The sequence below is a fragment of the Brachyistius frenatus genome, unplaced genomic scaffold, assembly GCF_029030835.1.
Source record: "Brachyistius frenatus isolate BFR_SWC_R1_liver_20210118 unplaced genomic scaffold, ASM2903083v1 Contig_412, whole genome shotgun sequence".
Lineage (NCBI taxonomy): Eukaryota > Metazoa > Chordata > Actinopteri > Embiotocidae > Brachyistius > Brachyistius frenatus.
The window spans coordinates 97,501-115,212 of NW_027211011.1; the positions used below are offsets into that span (position 1 = coordinate 97,501).

A 17,712-nucleotide genomic window follows, 5' to 3' on the forward strand; every position below is an offset into this window, starting at 1 on the left:
CCGACAGGTTACTTTCATTTGCGCCATTTTGCATCCCCAAGAAAAATGTCCAAAACTGTTCCTCCAACATCGACTGCAAAATGGTCACAGACGTGAGCTGTGGCACGAAGAGGAAAAAGAAGTTCAAGTAACAACATCTACGGCATCGCTCTGCACATTTCACAGCTTCATCGAAGGAATCACAACGAAAGCGCTGCCACCTGATGTTCAGATTAGCTCGATAAGAGAGGAATCGTTAGAGGCTTTTTTTTTTTTTTTGTATTTAATTTTTTTTTTTTTTTTTTTTACTTTTTAAGTAGTCTAAGTGTGTAACTTGGTTTGTTAGTTTATTAAACAGGTACAGTGAGCGGTTTAGAAACAATCACCAGAGAGATGAAGGAAGTCAAAGGATAGAAAACCATGCAAAAAAAAAAAAAAAAAAAAAGTTGGTCTTTGCTTGTCAAGAGTTACAAAAAGAGTATAAAACCATCAGAAGGAGAAATTACTGGTTTTGTTTCTACACAGTGGTCATTCATAAAGTTCACACAGCAGACCACACAGACGCTCATTCATTCACTCAGATTTCAAATGCTGTAGTACTTCAGGGCAAAGTGCATCGCTTCAATTCAAACCTTGTTGTCTCTAATGAAGAGGGTCAATCAAACCTTAACAAAACAAAAACAACAAAAACAATCACCATGGTAACACATTCAGCATGACACAACGGATGTTCAAATGTACAAATCATTCAATGGTGACAATTAAGTGTCACGCACGTAACGCGCGCATGTACACAGGCTTGCGTGTTTAATTGCGTACGAACGTGCGTAAAACTGACACGCCCGTCGCCGATACATGCGTGTACATACGTGTGGTCACATTCACAAATACAACTGATTACATGGGAGAACCTTTTCATGGAGACGCAGTTGAGAGTCCCCCCCCCACCCCAAGGAGGCGAAAGGTGAGCCCAGGTGGCTGATGAGAGATGTCGTCAGGCAGAAGCACCCGGATGTGTGTTGACAAAAAAAAAAAAAGATAATAATCCCTCCACAGTAAAACGACGTGAGGTTTTAAGGCAGAGTCTTAACTGCAACGACAGCGGAGCTCCTCATTTTAGTTTGGTGTTTCTTTGAAGAAAAAAAAAAAAAAAAGTCCCGGTCCGGCTCGAGCTGAGCCGCGGTTCGGTGAGGCAAGGCCGCCATCTGCTGGTGGACTGGTGGAATCACACCCCAGGAGGGAAAGGGGAGAGAGAAATAGAAAGAGGAGGAGAGGAGAGGTCCTGTATTCACCTGATAGTCCTGCTATCTGCCTAATGAGACATTAAAAACAAACATAAATAAATCGCACTCATGCTGGAGCTTCATTAGAACAACACGTGGCATTTACAACACACACACACACACACACACACACACACACACACACACACACACACACACACACACGGATGAGACACCCGGTCGTGACCGGGAGATGACGCGTTAAAAAAAAATAAAAAATAATAATAAACATGCGACTGGATGAGGGTGGAGGCAGGCATGAGGAGCAGAGCGGCTCGGGGCAGGCAGACATCACCAACAGAGCACAGATAACGATGACGACAGGAGTGAGTCGGAGTGCAGCTGATCATGTTAGTGGCAGCAAAACACTGTTAAAGAGTACCTGACCCTGAAAGACACGAAGAAAAAAAAAAAAAAAAACCCTGACGACTAGCTGGTGCTCTCTCTCATCTGGAGCTGGACAAAATGTCTGGAGGGGGGAGACAAACGTGTGTGGGATACAGGAAATACTGCAAATGGAGAGGGGGGAAAAAAAAAAGGATTTTATGAATGTTTGAATTGAGAATTTCTCACTAATTTTACATTGAAGGTTCATTCTTGACCTTGAAACAACAGTTTAACAAAAACAAAAAAAGAAGCTCATTACAAGCTTTTTTTCTTAGATTTCTCGTCAAACTGCTGCTTTATTTAATTTATTTCTGGGGGAGTAAAAGATGCTCACAAAAGAAAGCAGTCCCCAAACAGTCTGCCCAGCAGCTACAGAGGCAGGTTGATCCTGTTAGTGCTCAACACAGACAGGTGAGATGCTCCTTATTAATCATTAAAGGATAAATTCACATCATATCAGAGAGCACGTGATGCGATCTGAAGCCCTCAAAAACAGGAAAGTGGAAAGGTTGCAGCATGTTTGTTTCAAATAATAATAATAATAATAATAATAACTCAGCTGCTTGAAGCTGCACACAAACTGCTGTGCACATTTTGCCAGTTTATTAGGTACACCTTCCTAAAAGCTGAGACTACATAACATGATGAAATGGACCAAATCAGACTTTGTTTTTGTGTGTGAGACTAAAACCCGAAATTTTTGTCATATCATGTCAGATTTATATCAGATTAACGGCTGTGGAAGGAAGTAATCGTTTAATAATCCTGGACCCGTTTCCTAACACGGCCAGTTCAGAATTTGACTGTGGGACAAATCGCATTACTTGAATGTGTAAATGTGTGGCGGCTACGAAACAATCGACACCAGATGATGTAAAGCAGCAACCCTGCATTAACGTCTGAATATCATGAAACTGCAGTTTGCGGTGCTGCTGAACTGCACGCTCGTGTTTTTTTTTTTTTTTACTGTGGTGTTCCTAATAAACTGCACGCTCAGCTGAAGCTGCTGCAGTTTTCACTTTCCAGTCTGAAAGGTCTTTTAACATAAACTGTCCCCTAAAAAATAAAAAAAATTTTTTTAAAAAGTTAAATTTCTCCTCTGGGAACAAATCAAGATGCAACTTGAAGATATTAAATAAGTTATTGCCCGTTTACGGCTTCATCTCTTCCCTCTTCTTCCTCTCGTAGCCCACGATGCTTTGCTGTTTTATGGACATGTGAGCATGCAAACATGCAAACCCTCCCTCGCAGCCTGCTTAATCTCTCTCTCTGTCTCTCTCTCCCTTTCGTTTCCTTTCCTTGTCTTTTTTTGATTGGTCACCACCACCATTAATCAGCGATCAGCGTGAACCCTCCACCAGCCAATCAAATCGCCCGGCCACTCTGCAGCCCTCAGGAACCTGCAGTCACACGGAGGAGAGAGCCGGTTACTAAAAACAGGACAACAGGAGACACACACACACACACACACACACACACACACACACACACACACACACACACACACACACACACACACACACACACACACACACACACACGACTGAAGCTGAGGAGGTTTTGTTTCAACAAATTCTGGTTATTCAGCTGATTCACTGGGTGGAAGTTGAAGGGGAAAAAAAACAAAAAAAACATCCGAGGAATCTTGCAGCCTCCGTCTGCTAATGTCATTAACATCCGAGAGCTGCCAGGACGAACCTCTCCGCTCTGTATTTATTTTGTCTGGGACACAAATGAAATGTCTGGAGCTTCTAATGAAGCGAAACGCTGGACTAAATCCACGACATGCTGCTGAGAGTCGGTGAGGCGACAGCTCAGCAGGTTCACGGGAAAGATTGGACTTCGTTTCGCTGCAGTGCGGAAACAGCAGTGTTAACTTTGTGCACATTTGGCAGCTTGTGTCGTTAATACATTTTCCCGGTGACTGAACGGATGAGGTGATGTCTTTAGCAGTGAGTCTGGGCAGCTCGCTGTTCACTCAGCTGTCGGCTGCAATAATAACTTCCTAAACATGACAATATTCAACTGGAAGAGTTATTGTAAAATACTTGCCCAGTCATTTTCTTTTTATTATTTAAATAACACGGATACCAGTGGAAACTCAGTGACGTCACGACAGTATGAGGAAAATGCAGGAAAACAAGAGCAATCCTACAATATTAATTACAGACACCTTTTAGTACTTTTAATTAATTGTTCCCATTTTTTTTTTTTTTTAGCCACATCACATCCCATGAAAAGTTTTATGTGCCAATCAGATCCTCAGATATTTTATTCCTCCTTTTCAAGGAGCTCCATTTATTGTCAATAACATTAATGAGCCCTTCACCCCTCTTCAGCCCGATGATACGGGACGAGCCACTCTGCAAGTCCACAGGTTCTTTGGGTTTGTGATGTATAAAAAGCCGGGGTGATTTCGCTCATGAAGTTATTTCTAGCATTTTATTTTATTTTTTTTTTTAATGTTTTTTTTTAAACCCCAAAGGAACATGTTAATAAGGTAAAAAAAAAAAAAAAAAAAAAAAAAAAGTTTTTTTTTTTGGGAGGGTTTGTTCCAATGCTGCTCATGAATGATAAAATAAAATATTTAAAAGGATTAAATGAGTAAAAACGCTCACTTCTACAGTCGGACTCTGGAAGAAAAATGCGAGCTGGACGCTTTCTCCTGATACTTTTCAGTGATATTAGATAATATGACTGCAGCTACATCCAGACAAAAAACTCTGGTGTGATGGGACCGATGAAAAAAATAAAATGTGCATGTACGCACACACACACACACACACACACACACACACACACACACACACACACACACACACACACACACACACACACACACACACACACACACACTGCAATCAGACAGAAACAAAGACGGATCAAATCAGAACACGTTTCACTTCAAATTGCGTCGACACGTTAACAAAAAGAGCTTTAAAATCAGGGAGCCTGAACGTCTCCGGTCTGAAAGAACAAAAGAAACATTCAAAATAATTAAAAGAACGGGTCAAAATAAAAATAAATTGTCTCCAATATATATTACATTAAACAATCTTTGATCGACAGGAAGTGGCGCAGCCTCGACGTGGGGCTCAAAATAGCAGCGGACGCACGCTTGTCTCACACACGCACACACACGAAGAAGGTTCGTCCTGTGTGTCTCCGAGCTCAGACACCTCTGAGACGTCTGTCCCACAGATATGAGTGATCAGAGGGATAAGCAGACAGAAGGAGGAAGAGATGGGACGGAGACCAAGGAGGGGGGGGGAGACAGGGGACAGATGTCCATGCAGATGTTCGGATGCTGTCTTTTTTTTTGTGGCGTAACGCAGCGATGAAGGCAGAGACGGACAGAGAGAGAGACAGAGGACAGCTTCAGATGTAGGTGACAGCACCTTTGCTGTTTTTCTCCATGGTGATTTCTACGTAGGAGGTGGGGACGTAGCCTTCCTCCCCGCTCTGCTTCCTCGCCCGTGTCCAGCCGTCGCCTTTGTCCTCCTCGATGATGTACAACACCTGCAGGACGGGGAGACGGGAGGGTTTTAACAGAGGACGGGTCAGCAGCCCCGCGAGGCTCTCGTCATGGACGGAGGTGTTTCCGTTCAAACGCTAAAGCTGAAGCTCATTTTTATGTTTGTTTTTTTGATGATGCCGATAAATGTAAAGTCAGAGGATCTTTCGGTGTTTCTCGCAAACAAATGTAAAATGTCCGAAAAATCACCAAAGTCAGTAACAATTGTGAATGACATTTACCGACAATTCATGAACTCGATTTTGAGATATTTGAATCTGGACCAAATGCTGATGTGGATAATTAACTATCGAGCGACAACAAAACTGCTGACATGGATGTGTTCTCAAGAAAATATCGCTAGCAGAGAGTCGAGTGAAGCGGAGCCGGTACCAACAGCGGAGATAAGGTTTGCAAATCAGGAAAGGAAAACCTCATAAAATCAGACCTTCAACAAAATAATGAATTCAATAAAAAAAAAGTAAAAGCTAAAAAATAAGAGCGTTACCTCGTCTTCTGCCATCACCAGCGTCCCCTCGTTCTGACCTGAGAGTCAAACACAAACAGGTCTCAGGTCTCAAATCTGAAAATGCACATATTTGAATTTCATTTTCATAATTGATGCGTGTGTTTAGTGAATCCCCGTCATGGGATGCTGCAGGTGGTCGTACTGAAGGTCTTCAAGCTTCCATCAACAACAGTGTCAAGATATTTGACTCTTTCTGTCGTTATCCGACTTCTAAATTTGGTCCATTACTCTCCCGCCCGATGAGTCTTTAACGAGTCGTCTCAGACCGGAGGAACTCTCCCGCCGTTTGCTTCTTACCATCGAAGGAGTACAGCGCCTTGCAGTGTCCGATGACCGGCAGCGGGTCGTCGTCGTCGAACTCGTCGTCGAACTCGTGCGGGTCGGGGTTGGGAGGCCCGGGCTGCGCCGGAGTCGGGCGGCGATGAGGCGTGTGATGCTCCTGACTGGTGTCGTCCGTGTAGCTGCCCTCAGGACTGACGGGGAACGGGAGGGTTAGTGAGCTTCGTGCGCTTTTAATACAATAAAGTTAAGACCCAACATACATCAACGGTGCAGTAATATCTGCAGGTTTAAAGAAGTTCCATTTAAAACGTGTTAAGACCACTTTTGTGGCATTTAAGACCTCATTTGTACAAATAAAGCTGCTTGATTGAAGTTATATTTTCACCATAAAACTATGATTGTTGCAAAAAAAAAAAAAAAAAAAAAAAATGGAGCAGAAACTGACGAGAAAAATATAAAAATGTCAACATAAAATATCAAATTGATGAGGAACATTTTAAAAAAAAATCACAAAATTCACAAACACATACAGTTTCAATTTTTTTTTAATGAAATTTTAAATGTTCTGTGTTCATTTCTTTTCAATGAAGTTGATCTGATCACATTTCCTCGATAAATCTACAGATTCAGTTCGGATGTTTCAATATCGGATTCATAGAAACTGTATTTATAATTTTGTTATTTTAAATTTGGTTGTCACAATTAAACGCTGCAACAATAGACTCATTAAAAGTTATGAAATATTCAACATTTTGAAAATAAGTGAAATTGGCCAACGAAATGCAGTTTGTTTGGTGATGCTTTAATTTTGGTGCATTCATAATCTAAAAAAATAATGTACAAGACGTGTTTTTGGCAAACTGCTGTAATTTGAACTGCGTGTAGATCAGCTGACCTGTGTGTGTGTGTGTGTGTGTGTGTGTGTGTGTGTGTGTGTGTGTGTGTGTGTGTGTGTGTGTGTGTGTGTGTGTGTGTGTGTGTGTGTGTGTGTGAGTTCGGTTGTGCGGGAGTTTACCTCTCTCTGCCTTGAGGAGTGTGATGATGGTTGTCGGCGCTGTGTCTTCTGTCTCCTCTGGAGCTCTGCTTTCCCTCCACCTCGGACAACCACGTCTGTCGACACGGAGAAAAGAGGCTGAACCGGGGAAATTATGACGCTGACGCTCTCTTCATGTAGTCGAGGAGGCGGAGCTATCGCCAGCACAACAGCCCAGAAGCATGTACGCATGAAAAAACTGATATATAAAAAAAAACAACTCGTCTTTACCTCATTTTTGTGGATTTCGGAGCGCAGCTTCTCCATGTTACAAATGGTCTCTGAGATTTTGGGCTGCAGGCTGCTCGGGTCGCCCATCTGAGGATTCTTCTCGTACACGTCCTTCATCTTGTTCAGGGCATCTCTGGCGGAAACACACAAACGTAAACTGGCAAACTTCCCGGTTTCATCCCAGCTGTCAGTCGGACGTCGCCGCTGCACGAGTCAAAGCCAGAGCTCTGCGACCCGGACTGGATGTCCTCGGCATTCCCGTGTACGTGTTGATGGTTCGGACCGGGTGAGGACTTCCTGCTGAGCGTCTTACCTCTGATCCACCTCTTTCTGGAGCTCCTTGTTGAGCTCGTCGATCCTCTGCTGCAGCCTCTTCCTCCTCTGCTCCGGAGGTAGGTGGCTGAAATCCTCCAGAGACGGCGCCTGGCGAGGACAAACGGCATTTACGGAAACTCTTTTTGTAAGGTTCACCTCATAACTTTGTCTCAGTGATGTCAGAGAATGAAAAAACATTTGTGTAAGTCGAGACGCTGCGGTTTGATCTGATCTGTGCAGCTCAGATTAAATGAAGGAATAGAGAAGACATGGCAGACAGCGCGACTCTCTCATACCTTCAAACGACATTAAAACTGACCAAATGCTCGGAATAAATCTCACCACACGTGTCAATATGTAGCTTCTCTGGAGCGTTTGATTCGTTCACCTGAGCTCCCTCTGCAGATTAAGCTCGTTCGGTTGTCGGTTGTTTTTCATTTTCAATTTTCTCCGAGCATTTTAAGGACCTATCCTTCATTTTGGCATCAAAGTTGATAAAAGTGTTATTTAGAATCGATAACTGGGGCTACATAATCAATAATATGTGATTATAACAATATATATACCTTCTAAGACGACAAGACATTAACACACAATTCAACTTTAACAGCTGTTCCTCTAAAACTGAGGATCTATTCGTGTAAAAGAGTTTTAATTGAGTGAATAAACAAACTACTGTATATCTGACAGACAGCAGGGAGTCTATTCTAGCTGGACAGCTGGAGCTAACTTTACTATCACTACTGGCTCGGTGCTGTGTGTTAACCACCGAGGGGAAGTCCTACACGGTGAGGATACAGGAGCTGCTAGTGACTAGTCTACACACTCACACACTCACTTACCATCTTTACTGACCACTGAGCCGCAACGAATTAAACATTATAGTAAAAAAAAAAAGAAAAGAGAACAACATGGGATGCTGGTTAGTCGTCAGTAGAGTCGTCACACTGCCAGTTAGCTCCTGTGTTTCCTGTGAGGCCACATCGTGACACAGCAGCAGGTCGGATTAAATATCCTCCTGCAGTTTATGTTTAATAAACACAGGAACTGTTTTCACTTGTTATGTAAATGAACATAAACTGTTGAATTTGTATCATGAGATCATTTTCCAGTGTGAAATGTTTCTAGCAGCCTGTTCGTCCGTCTGTTCTTACGGATTTAGTAAATAAATAAATAAATTTAAAAAAAAAGCAGCCAATCACAGATGGTGCTGACACAACTGACGGGAGCAACAAGCCAACCGAAGCTTTGGTTCGACGCCGATGCCGGGTGTTATTTACAAGTTAGTGTTAAAACTGTCTGAAAGCAGAAAGCTCCGTTTCACAGCTTAACGATAGTGTTAGCGCACACACGCACACACACACACACACACACACACACACACACACACACACACACACACACACACACACACACTGCAGACTCAGTCCAGACCAACATCTGAGCAACACACCTAAAGTTGGCACCTTTTTTTTTCCCCCCTCCCAACACAACAACACCGCAAACATAAAACCAACCAAATCCTTAACACACACAAGTCACACCATCAATCACCAACGATCCTCCCTCTTGTGATTGGAGCAAAAATTCTGCATCATGAATGAGAGAAGAGAAAGATTCACACAAAAATAAAATAATTAGAAAGAGGAGAAAGCGACACCAAGCTGGAGAAACAATAAAAGGAGAAATTAAACTAACAGGGTGTCTGCAAGTTTTCTCAGGTCAGATATTAAAGTAATGACATCTTGTATTTATCAAATCGGACCAATGAGAGTAAAATCATTTTCCAAATTTGGAGTTAAAATCTCTATTTATGTTCCTTTAGTTGAAATAAGGATGTTTTACGCTGACGGAGGACCTGCAGAAATCCTGTAGAAAATACACCAATATCACATCAACCTGTCTCAACCAAACCCACTGCAGAGCTACTTCCTGTCTCACCCCTCTTCTCAGGCCCTTCAAATTCTGGTTGATTCTGGGTACTGTAGTTTTTATCTCAGACAGATAGTGGTTCACAAGGTCGGAGCTGAACCGGGGTGGGGGGAAGAGTTGGGAGGGGGGACGGGGCTGGGGACGGGGATGGGGACGGGAATGGGGACGGGGATGGGGACGGGTACGGGAGGTCGAGGAGGGTGGTGGAGGGGGAGAGGTGGAAGGGGACTGGTGGGGAGCAGGAAGAGAGGACAAAGCCAGAGGTCAGCATGACATATTGTCTGGATGTGTGTTCAGAGTATTTCTTCAAAGTCTGCAGGAACAGATGGATGTAATGTTGATGTCATGGACCCCCAGAATATTTCCCCATTCACCTTCATTACGAAATAAATGTCCAGAAAACAATAAATACATTTTTGATGATCATTTGTACTTTTAAAATTTGATCCATTGACTAGAATAGAATTTTTGAATTCTCAGTAGATGATTTAATGTGATTGATGAGAGCAGGCAGGAAGTCACCGGGCGTGTTCACGTTGTATCATTTAAATTGTGATTAAAATGCTCATTTCAGCCTCCAGCCTCTGAATTTTAATTCAAAATATTGGGAATTTATGACACCAGCCAGTTTCCTATTTGTCGGGAAGAACTATAGAAATAATGCAAATGCACAATCTCTGGCAGTTCCATCAAAGTAAAAGCTCATTTTTAAAAAGGAGCTGTACACTGTTTATTTGTGTCTGGTTTAACTTGGTAGCAAACTGCAACACAGGATACTGTATGTAGTACAACGACAGAATCAAGGCTGAAATGAGGGACAACCACACAACCAATAACGGGTTTTTGTTACTTAACAAACCCAGTTGCTGAAAGTTGATTTGATTGTTCTACAGAAATATTTCAGATGTTAATTGAATTGAATTGATTTTAAAGAACCAACTTCCACATGACACGCCTGGGAATATTTAGGGCACCGAGAGTTAAACGATTTGTACACAAACACACGCCTTATCCATATCACCCCGGTTCCTGAAACTGGGAGGCAGCTGATGACGCCGACATAAACCAACAGCAGACGGTTAAATGATTGACCAGCGCATATTTTATAGACAAGCACCGCGTACCTTTGGTTTCTTCCCGAACAGCCACAGCTTGTTCTTGGTTCTGCTCGTCGGGTGTTTGGGATCGGACCGAGGCCCCGGGGCCCCGTCTTTGTCTCGGTCTCCTTTGGGCGTGTTGCTGATGGTCCCGTCGGAGCCCGTCCTGCTCAGATTCTGACTGAAGTCCTCGAAGGGGAAGTCGCCCGGGGGGTCGAAGCCGGACTTAAACGACTCCACGACTATGGCGGAATCCTGGGAGGAGGTGAGGAGGAGTACGGGAGAGAGGGAGGGAAACAAAGAGGGGAAAAATAAGCTCCCCGCTGACACCCGGGCCGTCCTCGCGTCACCTAACGGTCCTCTACGTACCCTCCGCTCATCTACGGCTTTGGCGGCAGAAACCATTCCTTCCAGACATTTGGAGATGATGGGAACGACTCTCCGCTCGGCCTCGGCGAAGCTTCGATACGTCTCTCCGAGCTTCACCGTCCGACGCTCGTCCATGTCCTGCAGGTTCTGAAACACGGAGCAGAGGATGTGAAAGAACTTCTACGAGCGGAAGTGAGCGTGCTGCGGTTGGCTTTTTTTTTTTTTTACCTTGAAGATGTGCGGGATGTTGTTGTTGAAATGTTTCCACTGCTCCGCGTTGAAGTTCTGCAGCTGAGCCGCGTACTCGTTCTTACTCTCGTCAGCCATGTGAGTTCGCAGGTAGAACTGAGCTTTGGCCTGAAAAATGACAGACGTCGCATGAAACGCCGAACGACGCCTCGACGACCAGCAGCGTGTTTAATGTGACCGCAGAAGAAAATTCGTTTGATTTGGTGTCACGTGGATTATCACACAAAGGCAGAGATGTTGTAATTTAAGGAAAACTATCATATCAACCTTCTTTTACCACAGTTCCAGGACGTAAAAAATTCTTAAGAGTCACATTTAAGATTTAAGATTTACTCGGCTGTGTTTTTGCTTCTTCTTCTTGGACCGTTTTATTTTCCTTTAAACTTATTCCACCAGGTCTAATTATACAGCAAGGAGCTACAGTATAATTTCATAGGTATCAATTACACGCACTACCGACGAGATGTTTAAAATGTGTGAGAAGATTCTGCTCAGAAGTCCATTTAAATAAATAAGATGATGAACTGCTCTTCCACCGCTGAGGAGCTCTGAACAAACGAGCAGCACTTCGAGGTCTGATTTAAATAAAGATTGTCGCTTCCTCAAACAAGATGATCTGCGTGTTCTTTTATAAGCTGTTAATGAATGAAAAGAGCTCCTTATCAATTTAAAAAGCAGCACAGATTTTCACGTCTTCTCCTGTGAAGTTCAAAAATGGATTTCAAAATGGATCGTTTTGAGTTCTGTTCTAAATAAATGTAATAAACCTGCCAACTATAATAAGACATCCAGGTATTTTCAATAAGAAGAAAGGAGAAAAGCAGAAAACGATCTGTCACCGCGTCTCAGATTAACAGATGATTTACAGCAGTGTCGCTGCAGGCGGGAGCTTCCTACCTTCTCCACCTCCGACTTGGTGGCGTTGATGTCGTTATCTAACCGATCGAAGGTCAGCTGGGATTTCTCCGCTTCTTTGCACTCCCTCTCAAACTTCCTTTTGCTCTGAAATAAAAGAAGAAGAAAAAAAAGAACAGAGTTTCAAATACATTGAGAAATCTTTCCACTGCAGTGCAAGTGACTGTCTCAGTAAATAAAGCTAAAAAAAAAAAAATAATAAAAAGCTAAAAATATGTGAATGAGCGGGAGATGAATCAGACAGAGGAGATAGTTTACTTCCTGCCAGCCCATCTGGCTTACGTTAGCAGTGAATAGCTGAGACATTACAGCTCAGTCACAAGGTAGTCACTTTTAAAGTCATGCAGACCACACACTGAAACGTTCAACGGAGGGGCTGCAGGGCAGAACATGTGACTGGACGTGGATTATTTATAAATTTTAACAAGCAGCAATTAGCTTTTTCGGCTCTTATGGAGTTGGAGTTAATTATGTGTGTTGCAAATGAGCAGATTGTTATAAAATAACTCGGCAAATGCAATGAGATGACCTCAGAAGGGAACAAACGCAATCGCCGTCTCTTTCCGAGGACTTTTGGGAGACAAAAGGAAGGTTGTCGAGGGCCAAACGTGGCACATGGGCCTCGGCTTGCTTTGGGAGGGGTTCATCTGCTCTGAGCTCTGTGTGTGTGTGTGTGTGTGTGTGTGTGTGTGTGTGTGTGTGTGTGTGTGTGTGTGTGTGTGTGTGTGTGTGTGTGTGTGTGTGCGTGTGTGTTTCCTGGTCCTGGCCTCTGTCCTTGGTCCCTGTCGCCCTGGGAAATTTGCCAGAGAGAAGAAAAGGACTCTGCTGTGTTTTCACAGTCAGAAACAAATGATTTAATATGATATTTTCTATTATTTTGGGGCATAACAGCACAAAGCTGCTTCTTACAAAGGTTTCTGAAATAAAAATGATACCACAGGGTACCAGAAATGCCACGTTCGCCTCGTGTTTAACTGCCAGCATGCGAGGAATTAAAGGAGGGAAAATTGGATCCTGCTTGTCCTTCGGTTACCTTTGTTAGCATTTCTTTCATTCCTCGTGGGAACAAGTATGAGCTGAATGCAGCTGGAGGTCCCGAACGGGCAATATTTACACCAAACACTTAAATCTTTTTCTTCATCCCTCCTCCTCCTCCTCCTCCTCCTTCCCTCCTCACTTACATTGTCCATCTGTTTCCAGCAATGATCCAAACCCTGCTGGGCTTTTCTGCCCTCCTGTAGATGCTGTTCCATTTACACACACACACACACACACACACACACACACACACACACACACACACACACACACACACACACACACACACACACACACACACATATATACAAGAGACATTTACACAGAAACACAGAAAAATACATATAAATATGCGCACATACACAAGATTATTGGACTTTGTGTCACAGTTACAAACACAAAAACACTCCAGTGGAAGGAAAGGAGGTGAAGCCACCGATTTACCGGAGTCCAGTTTCTGAAGCAGTAAAGTAACAAACTGAGACTCAACGGCACTAAAATCTAGTAACTCATTACACAAGAGCAGCAACACATTATATAAGATTAGTCTGAAAAAAATATGTCATTTAACAAAATAATCTCAACTCTATGTCCTTTTTTTTCTTTTTTTTTTGGGTGATTTCACAAAGAAGTAATCAGCGAATGGAGTTTGCTCGGTTGTCACGGAGACGGCTCTGTTGACATACGCTGGCGGCAAGCATGTGATGTGGTTCAGAGAAGTTCAGAAACAGGCGAGCACTGTAAAGCGGACCTTCAGCTGGGATCAGCTGCCGGGCGTTGAACCATCGACCCACAGGTGTTGAACACTTCCCTCCTGTTTTTAGAATCCGTTACGAGAGCGATTGATTACTTCCAGGACTCTCTACATCTCTAACCTCTCACTGTTGTAGGAGCCAGAGCACACGGTGGTTTGAGATCCTGCGGTATTTCATTTGTTCCAGCTGAACATTATCGAGTTGTTTGATCATTTGAATTTGTAAAGGCGTCTTTGAGTACCATGAAAAGCACTTTAAAAATAAAATGTATGATTATCATACAAACTAAAGCACAAGGACGAAGCTGAAGGACAAAACATTTGCAGTCACGAATTAGTGACATCTTTTAAATCCTTTTATAAAACATATTTCTATGAAAAGAGCCCTTCTTGATTTTATTTGTGTATTATTTGAGTATTGGTAGTATTATTTTATGTATATTATTATTTCTGATTTTCTCCCCTTTTTAAACATTTATCAATAATTCCTTTTTTATCTCAAAGCACCAGACTTTGTTTTAACTTTTAACTGATGAATTTGATTTTATTTGCTGCCCTGACTGAAACATGGTGTAATTTAAGATTTGACATGTGCTCTACAAATAAAGATTATTAATATTATTCTTATTCTTACCATCATAGCAAATAATGGCAAGAATGAACTTTAATTCATATATTTTTTTTTTTAGGTCAAAACAGATAAGAAGTCTTGAAAATGATATGGATGAAACAAAATGATAAAAGCTAATGTATAAAGTCGATCCATCTCCATGACAACTGACTATGTGACTCAACTCTCAGTTTTACTTATATAGAAACTTTCATACAACAGTGCATCCCAAAGTACTACACAGCACAAGATAATAAAAAAAGAAAAAAAAAAGATTAAAACAATAAAGCACCAATTAAAAGCCGAGCTAAAAAGATATGTCTTAGGTTTTCTTTAAAAATGTCCAGAGGTGGATTTAACAGGCGGTAAAACAATGAAACTCGGGTCCTTCATTATGACATAATAACATCACGTTACGGATGCACTCTGTTGTCACCGACAGGCAGAGAAAAAATGTGCCATAAACAGTCTTTCGACATCAAAATACAAACTAGAAGTCCCCGGTAATCATAGTTTTAAGACATTAGATCACAACTGCACACTGTCCCTGTTTGTGAATCATGAAATAATGGGATTTATTTATAGCACAAAACAAGAAGGGGGCGCTGTTCTTCCAAAACACATGGATTTCAATTTTCAGTTTATGCCATCAGCAGATGGTGGGAGACATAAAAGGCAGATGGTTAACATCCCATCCAGCATATTTATCCTCTCGAGTAAAGCCAAAACACAAAACAAATGCACACGAGGTGACACGGAGGATAACAAAGTGCAAACGGCAACATCCGTTCTTATGACAGGAAGCAACAGGTTTTTTTTTTTTTTTTTTTTTAACCAAATCTGATCTTAATTAACAGAAAACACGCTGAAAACAAAGCGTGCGTGTCGCGGTCATGAACGCTTCACTCACGTGTTTCCTCTCGGCTTTGAGGTCCTGGCTGTACCTCATCAGCTCCCCGTACACCTTGTGAGCCATCTCCTCCGCCACCACCTCCCTCTGACCGGCGTAGTCGTTGAGCTCGTTCAGGATGGAGTAGAACGACAGACATGATGTGAACCTGGCAAAAAAAAACGGGCACGTACATTAACACGCGTGATTCAGGACAACGTGGAACACGCTTCGCCTCGTATATCTCCACGTGTCTCAAACAAACACCCACGCACTTATATATTTGGGTTCTGTCACACAGCGACCTTCACCAAGAAGTCGGCTTTGGTTTTTGTGTTATAGTGGACATAAAAACATGAGGAAGACCCTTTTTTTTTTTTTCTTTCAATAATCAGCAAAAGATTCAGCAGTGAGTTATGCAAATGAGTGTAACTTCCAATCACTGAGAACAGACCAAAAAAAACAGAAAACATCATACACACTGATTTTTGGATTTTATTTTTGCAGTTATAAAATATTTCACGCAACAACAAAAAGTGCACTTCTGTTTCACTTTAGCTCCATGTGAAGCTTTTCCACTTTCTCTTAATATAATTTTTTTTCTAAATCTGACTTGTTTCCTGTATTTGTTCAAAGTAAAGCACACCGAGATATCCTTCTGCATGAAATGTTCTGCATAATTAAAGTAACGTCTCTCACCTCGGCTCCTCTTCTTTGGAGCGCTTTGGACAATATTTCTTCACCAAGCTCCTGTTAAAAGAGACAGAGAAGCAGATTAACACACACACACACACACACACACACACACACACACACACACACACACACACACACACACACACACACACACACACACACACACACACACACACACACACACACACACACACACACAAAGAAAGCGAGGGGATCCCAGTATATTATTAAAGATGAATCAAAGATTTAAACATCAAAGTCTTTGCCTGTCCGTTCCCTCAGGCTCTGACAATACACACTCCAGTGATTTAATGATTTAACTAGAGAGCAGAGGAATGTGTGTGTGTGTGTGTGTGTGTGTGTGTGTGTGTGTGTGTGTGTGTGTGTGTGTGTGTGTGTGTGTGTGTGTGTGTGTGTGTGTGTGTGTGTGTGTGTGTGTGTGTGTGTTGTCATCAACAGTAAAAGAAAATACAGTAAGTGTTTCTGAAACATTTATTGGTGAAACATGTACACGGTTTCACACAAACACAATTGTATCTTTGATCGTTCTTCAGACCTGCAGCAGTGTGTGTGTGTGTGTGTGTGTGTGTGTGTGTGTGTGTGTGTGTGTGTGTGTGTGTGTGTGTGTGTGTGTGTGTGTGTGTGTGTGTGCGTGCGTGCGTGCGTGCGTGCGCGCTACGTATTCAGAAGAGATTTCCTCCCTTTGAAATCACACATCAGCCACCGCTGGGACTCGGCTGCTTTTTAAATGAGGGTTACTGGGTTTGTGCTTGTTGGGTTGCGGAGAAGCTTTGAAAGACTTGAATGAGCAAGAAATCACAAAAAAAAAAATGTTTTTCACGTCATATTTCAAAGTTTTACACTGCTTGAGCATTGATGTTGTTAAATCTGGAGCGTGAAGGTGAGTCCAGTGATTAACTCTGAGATCAAACACACGGCACAACATCAGCCTGACGATGGCTCGTCCTGACAGATGTGTGGTGTCTAAAAAAAAACTCAATACTTAGCTGAAATTATATTAAAAAATTGACTTTTTTTGGGCTGTTTTCTGCAGAGGTTGCATTTACTTGCATTCACTGTCGACAAAATATATTAATACTTTTGGGGACGCCAGCAGTATTGGCCGATATTTACCATCGGCCTCGACCCAGATTTGCCTTTTTCTGCCAATAAGACAGGCCACTAAAATAATGCTTTAATTAACTCTTGTGTCAAGCTTGAAAGAAGTTTGACCCAAGAGACCCAGGTATGCCTGCAGGGAAGAGGGATTCAGCAAGGTCTCAAAACCCAGTACTGTGTTCACCGCTTTGAGAGGACTTAAAGTTGTGATTTGTTGCTATATCACTAAAACTGATATTTCCAATGATTGCTCAGCGCCGGCCAAGCGAGACCATCGCCGTCCTTCCACATTACGTAACCTCGCTGTCCATCCTATGAGCCGTCATCCCAAATGAAATATGTGCAGCTGTATATATATATATAAAAATATCAGACGGGGATTCAGTCCCGAGAGATGCTGTATTCAAATGAGTCTGATCAGATGCAAAATAGCTCAACTGTGACATCCAGGGTATCAAAGGATTTTACAGTGTATGTACAAGAGACAGAAA

At 42.4% G+C, this 17,712-nt stretch overlaps 1 protein-coding gene across 4 annotated transcripts in view; it reads right to left on the reverse strand.

Moving 5' to 3' along the window:
* Positions 1-265: 265 nt before the first annotated feature.
* fnbp1l (formin binding protein 1-like) overlaps positions 266-17,712 on the reverse strand; it is a 43,061-nt gene continuing 25,614 nt past the window's right edge. The window contains exons 3-17 of one of the 4 annotated variants that reach the window (XM_069725182.1): positions 16,106-16,156; positions 15,428-15,575; positions 13,297-13,359; positions 12,098-12,202; positions 11,180-11,308; positions 10,952-11,098; positions 10,610-10,837; positions 9,495-9,713; positions 7,552-7,661; positions 7,239-7,371; positions 6,990-7,084; positions 5,990-6,165; positions 5,672-5,709; positions 5,048-5,168; positions 266-1,291 (exon numbers count right to left, since the gene is read on the reverse strand). In XM_069725182.1, coding sequence (XP_069581283.1) covers positions 1,284-1,291; positions 5,048-5,168; positions 5,672-5,709; positions 5,990-6,165; positions 6,990-7,084; positions 7,239-7,371; positions 7,552-7,661; positions 9,495-9,713; positions 10,610-10,837; positions 10,952-11,098; positions 11,180-11,308; positions 12,098-12,202; positions 13,297-13,359; positions 15,428-15,575; positions 16,106-16,156 — 1,771 coding nt within the window. In that variant the 3' untranslated portion in view covers positions 266-1,283. Of the gene's footprint in view, positions 3,050-3,832; positions 5,169-5,671; positions 5,710-5,989; positions 6,166-6,989; positions 7,085-7,238; positions 7,372-7,551; positions 7,662-9,494; positions 9,714-10,609; positions 10,838-10,951; positions 11,099-11,179; positions 11,309-12,097; positions 12,203-13,296; positions 13,360-15,427; positions 15,576-16,105; positions 16,157-17,712 lie in introns of those variants that run through there. The other 3 variants (XM_069725181.1, XM_069725185.1, XM_069725184.1) reach the window with 3 other exon arrangements.